Here is a 22,099-nt window from a genome sequence, read left to right as displayed (position 1 = left end):
TGTGCTGCGCCGACAAGAACAGCATTCCCATCGACGCAGCGCTACGCTACTTGAGGGGATGGTTTTACTCAGTCAACTTCCTGATCAATTGAGCGAGTCTACACTGACCGCTCAATCGATCCAGAAAGATCGATCTGGCGGTGGCGACTTTGCCACCGTCAGTATAGACATACCCCTAGTGTTTATTCATAGATTGGAGGAAGAAAGTCATTGAACTGAATTAGCTGAATAAACTGAAATTAAAAAATATTCTCTCTCTACCTACAGAATAGGCTACTGCTGTCAAAAACTGGTTATGCACTTCAGCAAACTCTGGTTCCAGTTGTTTAGCCAGTGACCTCCTGCAGTTCATTGGTACGACTCTCTTTAAAACATCTGCAGCAAACACATACTGCTTAATATTTTATTTAATTTAAATGATTTTAATAGATTATAATAAATTTGGGCCTAACAGATTATCAATTTCAATTTTAATTTTAAATATTTAGTATCTGTAAGCATTAAATTAAATTTTAAAAATCTGAGTTTTTTTTAAATCATTGATTTTTATCCACTTTGCTGAGTGAAGATTGGTTTTCCCTGGCATTTCTCCTCAAATGCTACAAATAGCCGGGACCTGATGGAAAGTGCAGGAGGGCTGGGACTGAGGGAGGGAGAGGGGAGGCACCAGATACTGAGGGGCTGGCATGGGTATCAAATGCTCCTGGAACTGAGGTCAACACATAGGACCCTCGCAGCCCATCCACTCTCATCCCACAATGGGGTAACCCCTGCTGGAGGCTGAGAGAGAATTCTGGAATAGAAGAAGGCATGTAGTGGGCTTGCTGGGCTCTGAGAAGGAGGCCTAGTTTGGCCACATGGTAACAGGGATGGGGTCTGAGGAATCATAAACGGGAAAACCCTTCTGTCACAGGCACTGACAAAGTGAGCAGAAACAGTGTTACTGCTGGGAGGCTTTTTTCTTGTGGCTCCAAAGAGGTCATTACCAGGGGATCCCACGCCATAGGAGTGAAGAGTCTTGGCACTTCCTCTTCCTTTCTGAGGCACCTTCGTGGTGGTGGCATGCTTCCTCTTGTCCTTCTTGTAGGATCAATATCCGGGAGTGAGCTTGGTGCCAATATGTCAATGTTGGAGCCTGGAGACGGTTCAGAGGAAGCTGTAAGATTCTCCAGAGCAGGTTTAGAGGGTGCCTGGTGAGAGTCTGGTGCCATGACCCTTGAAGCCAATGGTGCAGCTTTTCAGTGAGTTGCTGGTAGTACAGATTGGGCCTTTGCTTTGGCAGCTGCAGGGGTCTACAGAGAACCATGCTGGAGCCTCAAGAATAGGCAGGTGCCAAAGCCAAAACAGAACTTGCCTCTTGAGCTCTCTAAGGATGGGCTGCAGTACCAGAAGTCATTCCAGTCTTAGTGCAGAACTAGGACCTGAGCTGCACCTCTGCTCTCAGCACCTCAAAACAAGGTAGGCTTGAAACCAAAGAGGGGCTCTTGGCAGAACCAAGGTGTGAACGCCCTGCAGCGTGCACGCTAGGCTAGAGAACATGCCTCCTCCAGGTACCTGAAGTATCCCAGAATCTGATGTTCACGACAGATACTTGCCAGGCATGAGGCGCACTTCTTGAACCCTCTTTTAGGGTATGGCTTCAGTACCAGAGAGCCCCAAGGGGATATAGAAAAAACACAGGGAAGCCAAGAAGTTATTAAAAGTACACAATTCTACCACTGAAACTAAGCTGTGCATAGACTTTTGTGAGTAAAACTCAAACAAGTGCCTCACTACAGACACAGCAGAGGGTCCCTTTTGCTCTCCAAGGCAGCAGAGAAAGAACAGAGGGTGTTAGAGGAGTGAATCCTTTAATACAGAGCTCTACAATCCTAATGTTCAATTTCAAGAAGGTTCTGTGCACTCATTTGCAGGAGACAGTTCCTACCAGTGGGAATGCACAGATGCCCTCAAAGAAGAACCTAATTAGTCCAACACCTATTAGTTGAGATCTCTACCTGAAAGAGACATCACGCAGCCCTCCATAGAATCGTGGAAGTCATCTAAATTAATCTCTGACAATGCAGGGTTGTTCTGTACATTTTCAAGTCCCAGTCCCACCACCATCTGCCACTATTTTTAAAAAATATATAGATTTAAGCAATGCAGTTCCAACACTTCCACTGAGAATCCATTCCACAACCTACTAGATCTGTGTCAACATTTTCCTGAAGAGTTAGCCAACATGTTCCTTTTTGCAGTTACAACAGTCACACCATCCTACATAATTCATCTCCCACCTTGGTGCTTATTTGAAAATGCTTGTAAGAGTTATGTTCCCTTCTCTTTGCATCCCCCCACTGGCTCCCTGTTCTCCATTTCACCAAATGCAATGTTTTCACTTCTAAGGCCCTTCACAGCTTATCCCACACTGCCTATCATCTCTCAAACACTATCAAGATGTCAACTCCCACCTCCATTCTGCCAATGACACCAGCCTTCACCACCCACTTGTTATGTGTTAAACAAGCACTTCAGGCTCTCTCTCACAATGCTGTACACATGGGATAAGCTCCCCACAAATACCCTCAAAGCCATCTCATTGTCCTCTTTCACATCTCTCCTTAATTCTCTTCTTTGTCGGAATAGCTACAAAATGCTTGACAACCATCGGGCAGCTGGTGTGGTGAGCCCACTGCCAACATGCTAACCAGTAGTAACTGGTTTCTTTGTGCTCCCCCGTCTGCTAGTATATTCAGCTGTTGTCTCTTTGTCCTAAACGGTAAGCTCTTTGCAACAGGGACCATCTTTTTGTGTGTTTGTACAGTACCTAACACAGTAAGTTGCTGATCAATGACATGAGATCCTAACACAACAGTCCTTCCAGCCCACCATTCAGTCTTATATCTTCTGCAAATTTCATTAATGACCTTTTGATTCCTGTTCTAGATCACTAATAAAGAGGTAGAATAAATCTGAACGTGTGGTAGTGTGCTAGATATACCTCTCCTCCCCACCCCCTTCCGGTCCCCCATCAGTACATTGCAGTTCATCACACTAAGGGCTTTATTCTCCCTTAAGTCTAGCTCACATGAGTAGGGCTACAATCGTCATGCCAGTTTTTAAATCATTTCACAGAAGAGGTTTAATGAAAACCATAGGACATGGAAAGAGGAAGAGGTCGGAGAGTGATCCCATCCCACCCGGCAGCAGTGGCTCCTGTTCCACGGAGGTGGGCCCAGATCCCTGCTCCTGTCACACACGGTTGCAACACCACTCAAGTTTCTCACATCCATCCACGCTCCCTCCGTCTCCCTCCTCCCCCACCAGAGACGGAAGCATAGAGGGCCAAATTTGATTGATGCTACAACCTAGTACATAGTGTTGATGCACAGAAAGTTAGCCAGAGATTGAGGGACAGACATGCCAAACCTGAGTAGCATTGTGACCCCATGCACTAGGTCATACTGCCACTTGTTTTGGGGGCATTTCATGGCCTTTATTCAAACTCTGTTTCCATGACCACTATGACATGCATGAAAAAACTGTAGCCTTATCAAGTACTTTCAGTGCTCGAGGGTATGTACATAAAAATCCCAGGAAGAAGAGACCTTTTACATTAATCTTATTGCATCAAGGTGCTTTTACAAATAACAAATTTGTTGTTTTAGCTGAAACAGTATTACTGGTTCTTCTTACAATGCACACTATTTTGATGCAAAAAGAGAAAGTGATCTTTACAGATCTCAGTTATGTTAAATAAAAAAAAAAGTGAAAAAACAGCTGCCTGTAGCATCATAAATTGCCAACTGATTTAATGCCAGCAATCAAAATTTATTCTAGTTGGGAATAAATATAAAGTTGGGTAAGTAAAAGATTTAGGCAGAGGAACATTTAATCAGAATCATTCAACTTTGACCAACTACCAGTATTAGTAATTACCATTTTATTTTCACAGGCAACTCTGGTATTTTTTTCCAGATCTCTTCTGTGATCATGATGAAAGCAACAAGCAGTAATAATCAGTATTAAAAACAATTAACAGATCCTACAATTCAGTTTAAGCCTATGATGCCCAGAAAGTTAGCCTCTTTCACCCAATGCTATTGTTATATTATTGCTAACAAAGTGTGCTATTTCTGATCAAAAATTTTTGTCAAATATATAGAAATAAATAAGGCATGACTTAAAATATCTTCTGCCTGATCTCATTAAGGTTTGTTATAATTTCTCTGGAAACATGAGCCTGCCTTTTTAATGTAAGTGCGCAAGTTCGTTCATAACAAAAACATCTCTGAAGGACAAAAGGATGGCATTTTGCTAGCATTAATTTCCTTGAAGTCCTCTGTAGCCAATTTTTTCATATAATTATCTAATTGGGTTACCTATTGCAGTTAATTCATAAGTAATCAATGTGTGATGAATAGAGGTAGATACAAGTATAGGAATAAGTACAATAGTATTTTAGGGGCATAAGGCTGACAAATATTTATGAGTGATGAGTGTGTACTAGGTATATAAGCAAAGTAAGGCTGTAATGCAAGGTCTACAGGCTGAGGCCTGTACAACTGCAGCTTAGCCATATTAGGCCTTAGGCCTAAAGAAGGGTTGACATAAGTAGGTGACCCAGGAATAACCCTGTACTGGTAAAGTTACAAGATTACTGTAAAGAATATGCCAATGGGTGAAGTTCAGTAAAATATGCCACTATATACCTGTCTAGGATGCAAGGCACCTGATAGTAACATCATGGAAAATTCTGCAGCAAATTCATGTTGCCATGGGGACTTGTTGACATAAATACTAATGAAAATAATGGGAATTAAAAGACTAGCTTATGAAAAACAGTGAAACCCACATTTTATGGGGTATGGAAGTCCCAATAAAGAAAAAGGAGTTGCGACCTTCATGCATATGCAAAAGAATTATGGGCATGAGCATAATGCAGCATAAAAGGGGTTCCCCAGCATGAATGGGGAGGAAGAATCCATCAGGAGACTCTCCAAAGATGACAACTTATTGACAGAGCCACCAGGCTTGATGATACCCTTGGGGATGTAAATATGAGAGCACTGATGTTGGGTATCTTATGTTGTTATTCCATCATCATTTATATATCTGTATCTGTGGGACTGATTATCTGTGTAGTTAGGTTTTTAATAAAGGGAAGCTTGAGAATTTGTGAATGTTGTTGTGATCCCTGCTATCATTCCTCATGTGCTCCCAGAGTCTCCAGAACAGATGACATTTCTAATGGTAGCTCTCACTCTAATTCTAATATTGCAGCCCTTTATGTAGCACAAAACCTTTGACCTAGATTACTATGGTTTAAGATGCCACTGGTAATAACTCATCAATAATATAGAGGCTACACATTCCTTGTCATTTAAACTACCCATTGCAGCAGATTACCTTATTTGAAGATACCGCTCAATATTATTGCTAAGAATTACCTACAACATTAACAGGTAACAATTTCAAATCTCCAGGAAGTGGTTATTATTTAAACAAGCTATTTAGGGAAGGGACAATGCCATCCTGTGTGTCTGAACAGCACCTAGCATAGAGAGACCCCTGCTGATTATGACCCTTTTGGATGCTACTGCAATACAAGTCATATTAAATGGGCACCGTGACTTTCAATAAGGTTTCTGTTTCACTACCACTGAAGGAGTGAATTATTACTATCAATTATACTTCTATTTAAAAAAATCAGTCATTAAATTAAACATGGAACATGACATTCTAGAAGCAGCAAACTATGAATTTGCCTTATAGGAGTGCCTAGAGATCCAAACTGAGATTGGGCCATCCCTCCCACACAAGATCCAGAACTGGGCATGGAAAAGACACACTCCACCCATCCTCTTGGAGCACCAGGACCCCACATACTATCCCCCCTCTCCAGCTTTGGCCTTGAGGAAAGAAACAACAAAGAGCCAGCCACAGCCTCAAGCTGAAGCAGCTAAAACAGGGAATAACAGACATTCATGACCTTATAGAATTTTCTAGTTTTGACTGGACTTGTTCTGCCTTGTGCTGATTGGCTATTTGCTCCAACCACCTCTTGCATTCTCCCTCAGTCTCTTGACTTCAGCCTCATTCCATACCTGCCCCTCTTACCCTCCTCTTCTCCCCTACCTCTCACCCCTTCCCTTCAATGCCCCATCTCTCTTCAGTTTTCTTTCCATTTAGTTATTCCTTTCATAAGTAAACCTCCTTCCACCAGCACCCAAAACAACTGACACAAACATAACTTTTGCCACTATCACTGTTTATTCTTCTGGCATATAAGACCCTTTTCCTCCACCTTGTGTCTGTCTTGTCTGCTATACTCCATGTTTGTACAGTGACTAGCACAATGGAATTACCTAATAACCATTAACAACAGTGGTAGGCACTGCACAAACACAGTAAGAGACTGTCATAGCCCTAAAGACCCTACAGTCTAAATAAAACTTCTATTAGCAGTGCAATTATTACATGCATGTTTATTCCTTGCCTTGTCCATACTTTGGTTATTTCTACATTTTCAATCAAAATTCTATTACACAGTCAGAACTATCATTCCTTTATTGATACTAAGGACAATACCACAAGCTGCTAAAGACTGAGCATTGAAATATTTAGAGATAGTCAAAAACTATGTAATATTCAAGTGATATTTTCTAAGAAACTAGATCATTAGTACTCAGTCCAGGCTCTTTTACAGTGCTGCTGGGATTCTATAAACTCTTAGCATTTCTTTTGGCCTACACAGTGGGTCAATTCTTCCTGATGACATTTCGGTCTTATCTACACTCAGTTTATATCACTGTGACATATTTCTGAAACATTACACTCCAGGAGACTGCACCAATTTAAGTAGTTTTTTCTCCTATTTTAGTTAAATCCAGGCAAAAACTGACATATAGCATTTGTAGACTATTAACTAAGAGGCATATAATTTCTTCCTATCTACTGTACTTATAAAGCACTCACCACTATTATCTAAGACTGTGTTGACATATATACCGTCATGAACTTCAGCCAGAAATTGTTTTACTTCTGTTTCACTTTTAATTAACATGTTCTCAGAAGTCATCTAAAAACTTATTTTCTCCCTTCACTTTAACTGCTATAAAAATGGGACAAAACTTATCAAAATGGTCAGTTTGGAAATAGCACAACTAAATATTTTTTGTATAACCAGAGTACCCTTTACAGAGACAAGTTGGTCCAGTAAGAGATATTACCTCACCTCATCCATGATGTCTTTCTAATATTCTGGGACCAACATGGCTACAACACTTCAGAGTCCCCTTTGACACATTATGCACCCCTCTCATACTTCTACCTCCAGTCTCAACAAAAAAGCATTCAGACTGATTCTTTGTCCCTCACATCCAGATCCAAATACTATAACACCTCTGAACATGCACTAATGGGCAGAAAGCTTGATTTTTTTTCAATCCATCTGTCGTAATTTGCTTGTTATTCACATCCAGGGACAAGAGTGACATATTCTAGAAACAGCCCCAACCAAAACAGTCAGTAGCGGGAAAACAAGTGCAGATCCTCTCCCCAGTCATGTACTGTATACTGACAACCTCCACTGTTACAAGTAGCTCTAACCCAGACGTGCTGTGTATGTTTTCAGAAGCTGGAATTCTCCTACAGAAACATTTTGCTTCATTGAGCTTTATTTATGTTTATGCACATGTCTCCTGCATACACATATGTACCTACTAGCTGGACATGACCATTCACTTCCCCATACAGCTCAGCATCCCTGCTCTCTCCTCTGAGATAGGGAGGCACGGCCTAGTCCCAACAAAGCTTCTGAAGTTCACTTGGCAGAACTAGAGGAGGATTCCCAAACAGGGACTCCTATGGCCACAAGCCCTTGGAGCATTCTTGAATGTGAAACAATGGGAAGACAAACTGTGTAGCTTGCAAACATGTGAAAGCAGAAGTGCTCACCCACACCTCAGCACAGGCTGGGGTAAGGGCGGGATAAGGGCAGCAACAGCAATGAATCCCAGAAGCTGTTACCCAAGACCTCTCAGGGTAGATCTATACTGCAACTAGGTGAGAATCTTTCAGCACAGAAAGACAGACTGTGGCTAGCAGGCCTTGAGTTAGCACACACTGAAAATAGCACACCTGACTCCCCCACCCAGGCTTCAGAGCTCAAGCCAGAACATCCAGACTGCTATTTTAGCATACTAGCTCACAGCTGACTAGCCCGAGTTTGTCTGCCCCGCTGGGAGACTTGCCCCCAGCCGCAGTGTAGACCTACCCAGAGAGGCCTTGGCCAAAGGCTTCTGGACTTCATGGGTGCCACCACTCCTGCCCCGGGGGCTCCAGTGGAGACGCAACTCCTGCGGCCTCATCGTCTCTTCGTTAGGGACAGACAGAGCAATCTGAGCTCAAGCTTGCTAGCGCCTGCTGAAGTCCCAGTGAAGACAAGGCTTCCACATGAGCCGCCAGCCACAGGCGCTCTGGCACATCCACACTGCAGGCAGGGCCCAAGCATAATGTTTTTGGGCCCAGTACAAACCTTTAACATGGGCTCCCCCCCAAAATGGGGCTTACAAGCTGGGCCGGGCCTCCAGGCCTCGATAAAGTGTACCCTCCTCCCCCATGTGGGGACCCTGACTGCAAGGGGAGACCTGGCTGCAGCTCCCTGCTCCGGGACCAGAGAGGTGGCGGACCCGGGTCCTCCCCGCGCCAAGTCCAGGCCGAGGCCGAGGCCCGCTGAGGTGCGCTCAGGCTCGGGGGCCGGCCCCGACGCCGGCAGGCCCAAGCCACGAACCCCCAGCACTCTCCTCCCTGACTCTGACCTGCGGCGCACCTTCCTGAGCCGAGCCGAGCCGAGCCGAGCCTGGCCCAGCCCCGGCCCCGGCCCCCGCCCCCGCCCCGACCCCGACCCGCCCGACTAAGAGAGATTATTCGGCGGAAATAAGCAATCAAGGCATACCCTTTCCCCGGCTGCGCTTACAAACAACGTCATCATCACGCCATCCGTCGCGCATAAACATGTCAACCCCACCACAGAAGCTGGAAAGGAAGGCGACGGTATACGCATGCTCAGTCAGGCCCTGTCGCGGTGCATTCTGGGGGTTGTAGTTGAGAGGCCGAATCCTGAATTGGTCCATGGGCGAGCGGCGCCTGCTCCATCCCCTGAGCCTGTGGCGCGGGCCCCGTTTTGCCACCGTGTTTCTCCGTGGAGCCCAGGGCAGCGGCGAGGAGCAGGGGGCGGCGGGGCCTGCCGGGGATGCTCCTACCCGGATCCGGGCGGGACTGTGCGCGGCGGCGGGGAGGGAGCGGCGGGCGCAGCGGGGGCCGGGAGCGGCGGGCTGGTGAAGGGCAACTGCAGCAATGGAGTAAGTGTCCCCCCTTCGCCTAGCAACGGGACTGTGGAGTGGGGGGGGCCTTGGGGGGCGCGAGCAGTGGGGAGTCACAGGGAGGCTGCAGCGTGGGGGAGGGGGCAGTGGGGAGTCACTGGGGGGCTGCAGCGTGGGGGAGGGGGCGCGGGCGGTAGGGGAGTTGGAGCGTGGAGGAGATGTGGGGGGTCACTGGGGGACTGCAGCGGGAGGGAGGGGATCATGGGCGGTGTGGGGCGGGGGGTGACGGGTTTGCCGCGTGGGGGAGGGATGACTGGGAGAGTGGTCTGCAGTGCGACGGCTGTTGGATGGTGTGGGGTGCAGCTGGGGTCACTACTGGGAGAAATGGGAGAGTGTTGGGGGGGCTACTAGGGGTTGCATTCAGGGACAGAGTAGGGGTGGGAGGACTGGGGGATTATTCAGAGGACTGTGTGGCAGTAGAGTGGGACTATGCCACCCTGCCCTCTTAGTAAGCACCCCCAACCCCCACATCCTGGCGCTGTAATGGAAGCGATTAGTGGAACTATGGGGAGCAGTTTTTGGGGGGAGGGTAACAGTAATGAGGCTCTGGGGATGATTATCAGGAGCTGCTGTAGAGAAGGGGGGTTGTGAGGCAGCTATTGGGGAGAGGGTAGTAGTGTTGGGGGCTGTGAAGGGATGGTTATTGGGGAAGTTTGGGGGTGGTAAATAAAGTGGAAGGATAGACGCAGCCATGGAGACTGGGATCTCTTCCCATGTCGCTGAGTGTCATGGTAGGAGATTGGGGTGTGAACATTTTTGTGGGGAAAGAAACACTGAGCAGAGATATGTTGAGAAGCAGTGCAGGCCTCTGACACTGATGCTATGATCTCTGTCTGTTATATATTTGTTATTTCTAGCTGACTGATAAAGATGGAGAGAGGAAGAGGAGGAGGAGGAAGGAGTGGGGGGGCGCCTGGCCTGCACAGGAGCATTTACTCCCAGTCTCAACAACAGTATCACTATCCCACTTCCGCTCAAGGGGGCTGCATGGAAATCCAGGAACTAGCCTCCAAAAGAGTGGACATCCAGAAAAAGCGATTTTATCTGGATGTGAAGCAGAGCTCCCGAGGCCGCTTCCTGAAGATAGCGGAGGTCTGGATAGGAAGAGGCAGGCAGGAAAATATCAGGAAAAGCAAACTGACTCTCTCATTATCTGTGGCTGCTGAGCTGAAGGATTATCTGGGAGATTTCATAGAGCACTATGCCCATTTGGGCCTTAAAGGCAGTCATAGACATGAACACAGTAATAGCAAAGAGCAAGATTTGAGACGGCGACAACAGCATCATCTGCCTTCACCTCCAGCATCTGTTGAATCAGAAGAGCATCCTCACAGTGTCCTGAAAACTGAGTATATAGAAAGAGACAACAGGAAGTATTATCTAGACCTGAAGGAGAATCAGCGTGGGCGTTTCTTAAGGATTAGACAAACTATGATTAGAGGACCGGGCATGATAGGTTATTTTGGCCACAATTTGGGACAGGAACAGACTATTGTACTTCCAGCCCAAGGGATGATTGAATTCAGGGATGCTTTGGTTCAGCTAATTGAAGAATATGGGGAAGGAGATATAGAAGAACGAAGAGGTGGGGGTGATGAGCCACTTGAACTCCCAGAGGGGACTTCCTTCAGGGTGGATAACAAGCGGTTCTACTTTGATGTGGGATCTAACAGGTATGGCATTTTTTTGAAGGTAAGTGAAGTGAGACCACCTTACCGTAACACCATCACTGTCCCGTACAAAGCATGGACAAGGTTTGGGGAAAGCCTTATCAAGTATGAAGAAGAAATGAGGAGAATTTACAACAGCCATAAAGAGAAAAGAATGGATGTCACTGGGGACAGTGGCGAAGAGCAAGAAGGTCTGGAGTAGAGTGCATTTGAACTGGTCTTCAGGCAAAACAGAAAACCATAAATTGGCTAGAGGTACTGATATTTAGTAGTTTGAAGAAGTTGTCCCTCGTTTTTTTTTTTTTGTAAGTACTTTCCCTGTTGTTAGTAATAACTCCAGTCAGTACATAATACTTAAGAAGTCTGATTATATTAAATGACACCCAACACATCTCTATAGTTCTTATGGGAATACCAGCCTCCCAAATCTAAATGAATGAATCAGCTGCTTTAAGTGTGGAAGACTGTGGAAGTATGAATATCAGCACAAAAATCTGATATTCTGACCTTTAAATGGTCTATGTAAGGCTTGTGTTGCACTAAAACATGATATAAAAAGCCAGACGTACCTTATGCTGAAAAGTATTGGTTTGAAGCTTATGACTGGTTTTCCAGAACTGAACATTGTTGATGCTTAGTTCAAATCTGAAAAATTTACCACAAAAATTGACTTTCTATGAATTTTATCTACTTGGCTAAGGAGAGGTATAAATTTTAAATCGGTGTCCACTAGTTACTGAATTTTAAACAATGTTCCTTATGGATAAAATCTTGATAGCAGGGTAAGCCTTTATAATGGATTGTGAAAGAATGGAATATATTAATCTCTTAATTTAATATTTCTGTGGTAACCAAATAATTTGAGTGCCACAGAAAAGCAAAACTGTGCTTGAGTTATGATAGGTAATCCCAAATTAATGAAAATGAAAAATAATCCTTTCTTCATCTACATGTTACACCATGTAAGATTGAGGATTTTTTAATGTCTTCTCAAAATTTCAGAAACTATTTTTATATTGTTGGTGGTTTTAGGGGGCTCTAGCAAGCAACTGGGAAGTGGGCATTCTGGTGGCTAAATGATTGTTTCAAGTGGGTATCCAGGGTTTTCTCCCAAATGTGTGAGTAACACGGATATGATGTTACAAGTATAAGGATAACTTTTGGTTTTGCCCTTCTACTTTGAGAAAAACCCTTTGGGAGGTTTTGGTGCACCACTTAATAGTTATAAAATGCTTTTCTAATCTCATACTTATTGGTAGCACATTTGCAATGCTATAGTTAAAGTTGTGTCAGCACTTCCATTATAAATTATTATTTTTATAGGTTTTAGTATTCCAAGATAATATTCATGCCCCCACCTCCATCAATCCTTCCCCGCCAGGTTAAAGATGGAGTCATGATCCTGCAATTTGATCCACGTGGGCAGAATGTTAGGCCTATGTAAAGTCCCATTGAAGATTATGGAGCTCTGGGACACACCTTCCCCCAGATTTCTGCCTTGGAATCCAAATACTGTGCCTGGAGGGAAAATGTGCAGCATTATCTGTTCAGGGGGGTTGAGTTAGAAAGGGAATATAGGATATTCTAATTGCTTTTGGATCTTAAATCAAAAACAGATTTATTTTTATGAAGAAATTTTTCAGCATTTAGGGATCACTGTCACTGAAATCAACAGGAGTCTTTTCATGGACATCAGCAAGAGTTGGATTTGGCCCTAAATCCCTTGCTTAGAGTATCCATTTTGCCTACCTTTTTATGTGGTTTTCTTTTTTTTTAAGTGTTACTGTATATATACAGAAATTTATCACTACCCAAACCACATTTTTTTAATCAAGTGGCTGAGTATGCATGAGGGCCAGCAGTTTTTTAATCCAAACAGTAAATTTTAATCTGCCAGGACACACTTATCTGCAATCAGAATTGTCCCCAGTTTTAGTTTTAATCCACTTGCACACTTCAAGGCCACACTAAATTCAAACATTTTATCATGTCTTTGGTCTGCTACACCATTAGTAATATCAGCAAGGGCTGTACGTGGGGATTAAGTGAATAATCTGGCCTTTAGTTTGGGTGCTAAAAATGATTAAACTACAAAAAAAGCTTGCACCAAAGTCACCAAAGAACTATTAGGAACATGTTATGTTTGTGACAGAAAGCAACAGATGTAAAGAAGTTAATTTCACTGTTTTAGGTGATTCCCTTAGACCTAATAACCAGCTTGGCTAGTGTAAAAAAAAATAACAAAAACTAATCACTAATGCATTTATTGCTGTTTCAGATATTTTTTAATCCAAAGCAAAGATTTCTTATTTGGACGCTTGAATTGCTAATGGGCTCTTTGGGCCATGAGCAGTCAATTGAAGGTTATAACTTTAGTCCTAGGAATAATGGTTTCTGTTGGACAGTGAAATACTAAAAATAAAATTTTTAAAAAGTCACAAACCATACTAAAATAACAATTTATACTATTGTTGGTTTGGTAGCAGAATATTAGTGAATGATTCATCAATACTTAAATTACCATATCACTGATTGTTGCTGGCCATCGCAGTGCCTGAAGTAATGATGAACTTGTCAAAGCTTCCAGAGATCTGGAACTATGAATGTAAGAACTTTTTATGCTCTCTTTTCCCCCTGCCCCTCATCTTCAAGTGGCTTTTTCCCCTCTACACTCAGCATCTTCCAATTTAAAAAAATGTTTGCATCACTCAATAGTAAAAGCTCCTTTGTGGGAATTTTTCCTGCGTAATATGTGCAATGCAGATTATCTTGCATTCCCCGTGTTCCTTTGCTCCTAATGGAGAAAAATATTTTCATTGTGCAAATAATTAGTAATTTAAAAAATACATTTCCTTCACAGGTTTTAAAAACAGGTGCAAAGTGGCATTGTTATTACTATCAAGTTGCCATTTTGGAGAATTAGAGCCAGACTGTGTCTTAGTTATTGAAAGTGCTTCAGTGAAGGTGTAGACCGGTGTCTGTTTTGCACCATTGCTTAATAATTAGGTTTCCTGTGTTTATTAATTGGCCTTCAGAAATGCATTGATGTATTGTAACTATTACCCCAGGAAGTCAGTATTTGTAGACTACTGAACAGGCTCAATTCTCTTCTCTGATACACAGATAAGTGTTGCCTTGTATTTTGTAAAATCAGCTAATGCACTTACTCTCACTGGTGATTCGCACCTGAGTATCTGGGACTACACTTGAGCCAGCCATCTACAGTTAAAGAACTGACGATTGGTTTTCCAGAGAAATGTAAAGCACTGATATTTTCAAATCTTATGATCCAAGCATTACACTAACAACTTAAAATGTAGCAATGCAAACTTATAATGGTTAAATTTGGAAACGGGTTCCTCATTATTTTTGGCAGTGTGTTCCCAGATTTTGAAAGCAGCAATATTATGCTGCTTATGTGCAGGACCTATGGAATAATGAATTCCCAGAGCATGTTAAATAGATTGTCATTCTTTAAGCCCTAAAACTGCCATGACCCTTAAACTTGAGAAAAACACAAGCTTGTTTGCACTAAAGAGCTTGGCCAAAAACAATTCTAGGAGGACAGGGTGAAGAGCATCAGTCTGAATCTCTTGAATTAATAGATGCTCATGAGAGAATTTTATATTAAAACCCTCACCTCTGTTTTAAAGCTGTGTGGTCCAGGCAGAAAGTCTGTCAGTTCTATAATTAAATAATAATGCACTTTATATTTTGTAAATAATAGAAGCACATTTCTGCTATTAGTCTTGTAGAATGTGCTTCATTAATATATAGACTAAATCTGTAAGGAGTGGTCTCCTGCATGCACATGTCTGCCAGAGTTCTGTTGTAATCACTTGATCCAGTTACATTGGTATGGTAGAGAAGGCAGGCACTATGTTAAAAATCCTTTCAAAACCAAGAGCCTGATATTTTTTTTTTCAGAGGTATTGAGTGCCCACAACTTCCATTAACTTTATTTGGCATTTTGGGCGCTCAGCGCCTCTGAAAAATCGGGCTCCAAACATTTATAATGAATGTAAAGATATTTTGTACTCATAATCTTTATAGAGCTGGATTCAATAACTCCATCTCACTTGGCTTTCTTCATTGCTGTCACAGAAGCCCTCATAATCCCAAAAATGCTGATTTGGAGTAGTGGGGATTGGGTGGGCTTCTGGAGTATTGAAATTAGACCGTTTGTATTGACTCCAGCCCATAGTGTGTAAACTTTCTTTCTTGTTAAAGTACAGATACAGTATGAGAGAGTTGGAAAGTTACCTGCACTAAAATGGTAAGGATCACCACCATGGCACTGTAGGACATCTCACCAACTGTGATCAAGTAAACTGTCAAATTACATGAAGTTCAGAGAACATAGCAAACTTAAAAGAAATTCTTAATTAAAGACTTTCAGAAGCAACAATGTTTACTCCTGCACCTAACAGTGAGGAATCTATTTTAATGCAACAAAACTTGAAAATTCTGAAAACTGCATCTCAAATGCAAATAATCATTTCATACAAATGTCAATGACTATGCATGTACTTTATCCAGAAAGAAACTGTGCTTCAGTGTATTAGCAATCGACTCTTTATCATAAATGCTTCATGTGTGTATTTAGTGTACAAATACAATATGTGTATATTGTAAATCCACAGTAACTCAAAGTGAAATAATATATTTATCTGAAGTGCACAATTTAATGATGGGACTTAAAAATCAGTTTCTACCAGGAACACAGTTTGGTTAAATGTGTTATTTCACTGAGAGCTGTTACATATATTATTTATTGCATCCCTTTTAAGATTTCTGCATTTAAATGTTTTGATTTATTATTTATTTGGAGTTTGGTGGAGTAGGGAATACTATAGGATTCTCAGTAGAGTTGAAGGAAAAAGAGGATAAAAAATAAAATAAATTATTTCAAGGTATCTCATGTGAAATAAGTAGTCTTAAGCTTTACTGGCAGCTTTGTATGCAGGTTTACTGTAAGCTGCCATAGTGTTTCAAATCTGTCTCTAAATCCCCAAATGCTCCAAATCTTTAGGTAGAGTAAATGTAAAATCCCAAATACGCTGCTAAAAGAGTTTAAAAATTGTGTAAAGACTCAAACAAAATTACCAAAAACAATTTTAACGTACTTTTTCTGCTAAATGTATTTTAGTCAAATGGCTGCATCCTTTTTCTTCAGTAGCCTATTAAAATGACTTAAACTCTGTAGGGAGGAGAATTAGGAGGACTGTTGCTCGGTTGACTGACAACCCTTTTAACCAAAAGTGTAGTAATTTGTGCAGTGGAAATGCATTTATTTTGTTGTTTGGTTTTACTGTACAGTGTTTTCGCAATGTGGAAAATGAGTTAGTAAGCAGGTTATATATAGTCCCACTGCAATGGTACAGATATATGTTTCCTGTAAATACATTATATACACAATCTACAAAATAAGTCCTAAAAATAATTATACATCTTGCATTTTATTTTCTATGCTATATCCTCTAAAGTGAAAATATCTTAATCCTTCTGTGTGTCATGGCTTTTAAAAATCACCTTGTCTTTTCTATACGTTTTTTAATAATACAAATTTGGAACAATTTTCTTTAGTTAAATTAGAATGAACAATTACACTACATTTAACATGCCAACCACAAACAACTCGAGGTGGTCTCTTATACACACATGCTATCAACATAAATCCTTGAATGAATTACAGCAAAGTAGTTATGGATCAAGTATATGTGTGCATGTATTTGTAATAGAGTACATATTAAATACATGAATATGCACATTCACATTTTTAAATACAAATGAAGTCCTAGTCCTGCAATTGTTGCTGAAGCAAGTAATCCCAATGTGAGTATTCACATGACTAAGGCTTGCAGAATAGGGCCCATAAAATAATTATCTTTGATGGTAGCCCTTGTGCCTTTAGATTTTGACCCATATACTGATCCTATTGAGGCAGATGGAAATTTTTCCAGTGACTTCAGTGGGAACAGGATTGGGCCAACTTCTGGATACCATCTTTATATGCAGGTGGGCACTCCCGTATCAACAAGTCATTTTTTTAATTTGCAGATCTTAATCTGCAGTTATAATTGTACTTTGTATTCTCAGTTCAATAATGGATATAACTGTTTACATTATTGATGCTATCTAAGGTAGTCACTCATGTTGACCCATTGTCCTTTTGCTTTCATCTGGAGTCATTAAAATTGTATTATACCACTACAAAAATGAAAAGTAAGCAAGTGTGATTATCTAACAGTAGCATAAGATTGATCCATTAGATTTTTTTTGTTTACTCATTTATAGAAACAAAACCTACATCTGACTACAATTCTTGTAAAGGTTATTGATTTCTCTTTACATGGCAAATGCTGGTAGTTCATTATTATGTTAGAAATCTGTCAGCACTATTAAATCATAGTTTCTGACTTCATTTATTGTCAAATATCTTGCATAATGATGGCAGAATTCTCTGGCGGTCACAGAATAAAAGCACTCTTATGGAGACAGGGCACTCCTGGAATCAGGTATTCTGAAATATTAAAAACAGACTGTTTTTTAGAAAGGATCTTTGGAAGCTCTAAATGTTGGTAATAGTCTATTGAATGTTATTGGATTAATAGCTCGCACTATAACAAAGTGCTTTTCCTAAAATCTTATCACACCTGAGATCTGTGCACCCCCTCTATTTACATATATATAGGACAGTAATATTTTTAAAATATCAGTACTGAACAAACTTTATCACTGGAGTTTATGGTTGCCAATTTTGGTTGAAACCTCCAGGAATGCATCCTTTACATGACATAATCTTTAACTAAAGATTAATTTTTAATTCCTGGAGACTCCAGGACAATCCTGGAGGGTTGGCAACCCTGTGGAGTTCCAGTGTTCCCTGGAGTTCTATCTGTTGCATGATAGATTGGGGTAACTTGAACACTTAACAAGTAAAATCTTTTGTAAACTACAAAAACTATTTAATTTAACATCATGTAGCTGAAAGGGTATGTTTCTGATAGAGTTCCACTTAATGAAATGGCGCAGCTTCTGGAATAGAATGAAATAACCAGTTGAATGAACAACAAAGGAGACATCCTGGCCCTAGTGAGGTGAATGGGAGTTTTTGCCACTGATACCATTGGGGCCAGAATTTCACCCATAAAATACTGTTTGTTTCATGGGAATAACAAAGGTCATCAGTGCCCAGTGAGAGCAAACATTTAGCCCTGGAGTCAAGTAACACTGAAAGGATTTTCTTATCTTGCTGCACCAAGTTTACAATATTCTAGTTTCTCTGTGAATGGGAATGTGCCTGACTAAATTCATATGAAGTTCTAAATTAAATTAATATTTAAAAAAAATGCTAACAAAAGCCTCCTACAGCATCGATAACAGCTGGTTTTCTCTTAATGTTAAAGCATCAATTTGATTAAAAACATGGCATTTCAGCGGTTAATACAATTAAATAGTTATACCAAGTACTGTTTAATAATTTTAAGTATATGACCAAAGCCTGATGTGTGTTTGAATTTGTTAGAATCAAGACTTTTTACAGTAAGTTTATTGACAGGCTTCTTTCTGTTGGATATTGGGAGTTATGAAACCTACCTAGAAAGCTGCCCCTTTAAACTTTTGCAAATACATCATCTGTTTTAAAAATGCATCAAACCTCTCCTACATTACCTGTATTTAATATTAAACTCAGAAAATAATGCAGCTCATGGATTTGACTTGTTAATTTAAATACTGCCAGTTTAATTGGTTTCTTATTCACTGGACAGAGAGATGTTATATGGGCTCGATATGTGAATTCAAGTCTATGCATCATATAGATCACAAACAGGATAACTTTAAAATGGATAGATTCATCTGAGAGAATAAAAAAGAGGGTATATCTGATGGGGGTATGATGTAACACCATGTCATTATTCAATAATATGCTAAAAATTCTAGCAAATAGGTTTTTATTAAATCGGATATGTTCAGTACATATTGTAAATAGTAAGCTTTGCTCTAAGTAATATGAAAACATTTAATTGTTAACCCAAAAAATATATTTACATGCACAGTGATGAGACAAAGGATCTCTGTAACTGATTGATTAAAATATCAAGCAATATATGGACTCAGTGTTAGGGGGTCAATGTTAAATCCATACAAATAATTCTCTCAAGTTCCGTTCTTAACACATTCTGTTGGATAGGAGCAGAAGGGGACAAGAACAGGAACGGCTTGCAGGGTTATGGGAGGGATAGGAATAGAAGATCAGTAACTACTAGACCACACTCCCTCTAAAACTTGGAATTCAAACCCAGCATTCCTGAGTCTCAATGTTCTTCTATCTTTAAACAGTTATGTACCCATTGGCAAAATGGATAACAACCTACTACTGCTACCAGTTATTCCATTGGCTGAAGTGGCAAAGGTCTGTGCAATGGATTTAAAAGTTCCAGCCCTGCTGCTGACCCATGTTGGGGGATCAGTGTGGTTCCAAAAGATGGAATTTGTTTGGGGGGGGGGGGGGTTTGAACTTGTTTTAAAATGTAGGAAATTCCTTTAAAAAAAATCTACATTACAAGAATGCTAAAATTGCAAAGTCAAGTACTTTAAAGTTAAGAAATGCCAGAATTAAGGTTGAACATGCAATTTGGCACCCTGGTGCATGTACATTTTGATACAGTCTAATTACATGATTACATACATTTGTTTCAACAGGACCCCTGCCTCATTCAGTGCACAAGATGGACAGTGAACAGGGAATGAATTAGGACTTTGCAGTGAAAGAGAATGTTGTCTGTCAGCCCCCTGCTTCATTTGTTGCAGAAGTTGGAAGATGTGTAGTGGATGAGGCAGGAGATTTCAGGAAGAAACAGGATGGTCTAATGGTTAAGGCAGCTGAATGCTGTCCTGGAGAATTGGCATCTATCCCTGCCTCTGCTACAGATTTCTGGTGCAGTTCCGTGCAAGTCACTTACACTAAACTTTGCACAAGTGGTCATTAACCGTGTTCCCCATTTTCAGGGTGCCCATTGTGAGACACCTGGGGCTTGATCTGTGGAAGTGCTGAGCACTCAGTGTTGCAACTGACGTCAGTGGGACCTGTACTCTGAACACATAAAGTGCTATAACATTGCTACATCCTCTGAAACATTCATAAGTGTCTCAGTTTGGACACCTACAATTAATAAAAGCTTAACAATTTCAGTCTGCCTCAGTTACCCATCTGTAAAATGGGAAAAATATGTTGTAAAGATAAGTTCATTAATGTTTGCAAAGCATTCAGATACTACTGTGATGAGGGCTGGGGAAAATTCCAAGAGGAATTTATTAATTCCATATTCACTACAGGGTTTGAATGATGTACAGTACATTAGTCCTGGAGTCTCACATGGAATGATAAGTATAAAAACAATAGCTGCCTCATTCCCACGGCACCCTGTGTACTGAACGAGGAAGGGCTTCTGTGGGGGAAAAAAACTGAGATCATGAATTAAAGACTGGATCATACTGTATATGCAGAAGAGGGCTGAATTAAGGTTATAAATGCAAATGCAACCTTAATTCTGGCATTTCCATAGCTTTTGAGTGCTTGACTGTCCGACATTAAAGTTCTTTTAACTGCCAAAATTTTTCGGAGGAATATAAACCACAGCCAGGAAATAGTGATTTTTTTTTAACAGTGTGTATCTCTTAACAGAATGTAATAGGACAAAGAAAAGGCACTTTTCTAGCCCAAGGGAAATTCCCTGCCTGAATTTCAAGGGCCTGCTACAAACAATGTAAGCGTGAGAACCTCTGATAAAAGGTTATGAGACTCTCTTATAATGGAAGATGTTAGGCAAACTAATTATGGAGGTTCAGCTCCTCTTATAATAATGCAGAAAAAAGACTAGTTTTTCTGACTCCTAATTCTTGTTCCTCCCCATGCTTTTCAGATATGAAATACGGAATTTACCATGCAGTTTTATGGGTGTTGAAATGTTATTTTCATTTAACCCCATTTCCAACTATTTAAAGCTCATAGGGATTGTGTCAGTATTTGTGAGCTCAAAATACATTGCATACAGATAATATGGCTCTCCTCCTCATATATTGAAAGTCTTGTGTTAACGAGGAGTATTTTACATGGTGAAAAAGTTTATTCCTGTAAATCAGCCTTTCCAAATCCCAGTAATGAAGGATCTGGCCATGATCTAACAACAGAAATAATTATGTTGGATAAACTGTATTTTCAAGACATCACAGAAATCCTCTAGCATATTAATTAAACTGGGGGGAGAGGGCAAATGTTAAAGTGTCAGTGACATTTCTAGGGAGAATGTAAAGATTCATGTGAGGACATTTTTTTAATATAGATCTCATGTATGCCATAACCTTCTAGATTAGTTACACTGGGGAGTAAACAATATAAGAATCTAGTAATCTGAAGGGCAAAAAATACTTGGTATATAGGTAAGGTCATGGCTGCAACTCTTGTGGTTTCAGATTTGGAAAAAGCTTATACTGATGTTGAAAAGATTAGCCAGTAGTTTTCTTGTCTCGGCTGGTTAATGTTGATGGACTTCCTTGCTGGCTTGAAGCTGCTTGCTTGTAGGTGTTAAATCTTAGATGTTACAGGATGTTGGATTACTACCCCTTGGTGGCCAAGCCTCCGGAGGGAGAAAGCACAGGCTTTTCAGGAGTGTGGTGGCATCACATTGCCCATAATCTAGAAGCAACAATTGCACCTTTTCCACCACTTTTAAAGACGGTGGCCTGGCTAGCTCCGCCCCATAATACCTACTCTTCAGGAATTTGTTGACAACTTATGATGGGGCACTTCCCCTCTCATGTTACTGGCATCATCCACTGGGGTTCTGGATAGATCAGCTTTATGAAGTGAAGAACCTCCCCATTCTAGTAACTGTTGGCCTGGAAATTCTGCAAGGTCAGTAGAGACTCTAATGTATGGCCAAGAAGTCACTGGGCAGAACCACAAACTCTGCCCTTAAATCTGTACCACAAAGGTCAGTGGGAGCTTTGCTGTTGATTTCAATGAGTGTAGGAGTAAACCCATTCTGAGACACAGAC

At 41.1% G+C, this 22,099-nt stretch overlaps 2 protein-coding genes across 5 annotated transcripts in view; one reads left to right on the top strand and one right to left on the bottom strand.

The window, feature by feature from the left end:
* WRN (WRN RecQ like helicase) overlaps positions 1–8,859 on the bottom strand; it is a 127,844-nt gene extending 118,985 nt beyond the window's left edge. For 2 of the 3 annotated variants that reach the window (XM_067556962.1, XM_067556965.1), the window contains exon 1: positions 8,805–8,859. The gene's annotated coding sequence lies outside the window, so the exon portion shown is untranslated. Of the gene's footprint in view, positions 1–8,260; positions 8,360–8,804 lie in introns of those variants that run through there. The other variant, XM_067556963.1, reaches the window with a different exon arrangement.
* Positions 8,860–9,324: 465 nt separating this feature from the next.
* PURG (purine rich element binding protein G) lies at positions 9,325–20,184 on the top strand. 2 transcript variants are annotated; one of them, XR_010921560.1, is made up of 3 exons: positions 9,325–9,347; positions 10,226–11,293; positions 19,745–20,184. XR_010921560.1 is itself a non-coding variant. In XM_067557360.1 (2 exons), exon 2 carries the CDS (start codon positions 10,239–10,241, stop codon positions 11,238–11,240), a length of 1,002 nt encoding a protein of 333 aa, XP_067413461.1. In that variant the 5' UTR covers positions 9,325–9,347; positions 10,226–10,238; the 3' UTR covers positions 11,241–11,794. The 2 variants fall into 2 exon arrangements, 1 of the variants encoding a protein (XP_067413461.1); XM_067557360.1 differs by lacking the exon at positions 19,745–20,184 and having other exon boundaries at positions 10,226–11,794.
* Positions 20,185–22,099: the final 1,915 nt, after the last annotated feature.

This window comes from Emydura macquarii, unplaced genomic scaffold (assembly GCF_026122565.2).
Source record: "Emydura macquarii macquarii isolate MOO-44397 ecotype Brisbane River unplaced genomic scaffold, CSIRO-AGI_Emac_v2 contig_1790, whole genome shotgun sequence".
In the NCBI taxonomy this organism is placed as follows: Eukaryota; Metazoa; Chordata; order Testudines; family Chelidae; genus Emydura; species Emydura macquarii.
This window is presented reverse-complemented; position numbering and strand designations above follow the sequence as displayed.

Excerpts from the sequence above, each read along its gene's own strand:
- PURG (XM_067557360.1), top strand. The coding sequence starts at position 10,239 with ATGGAGAGAGGAAGAGGAGGAGGAGGAAGGAGTGGGGGGGCGCCTGGC.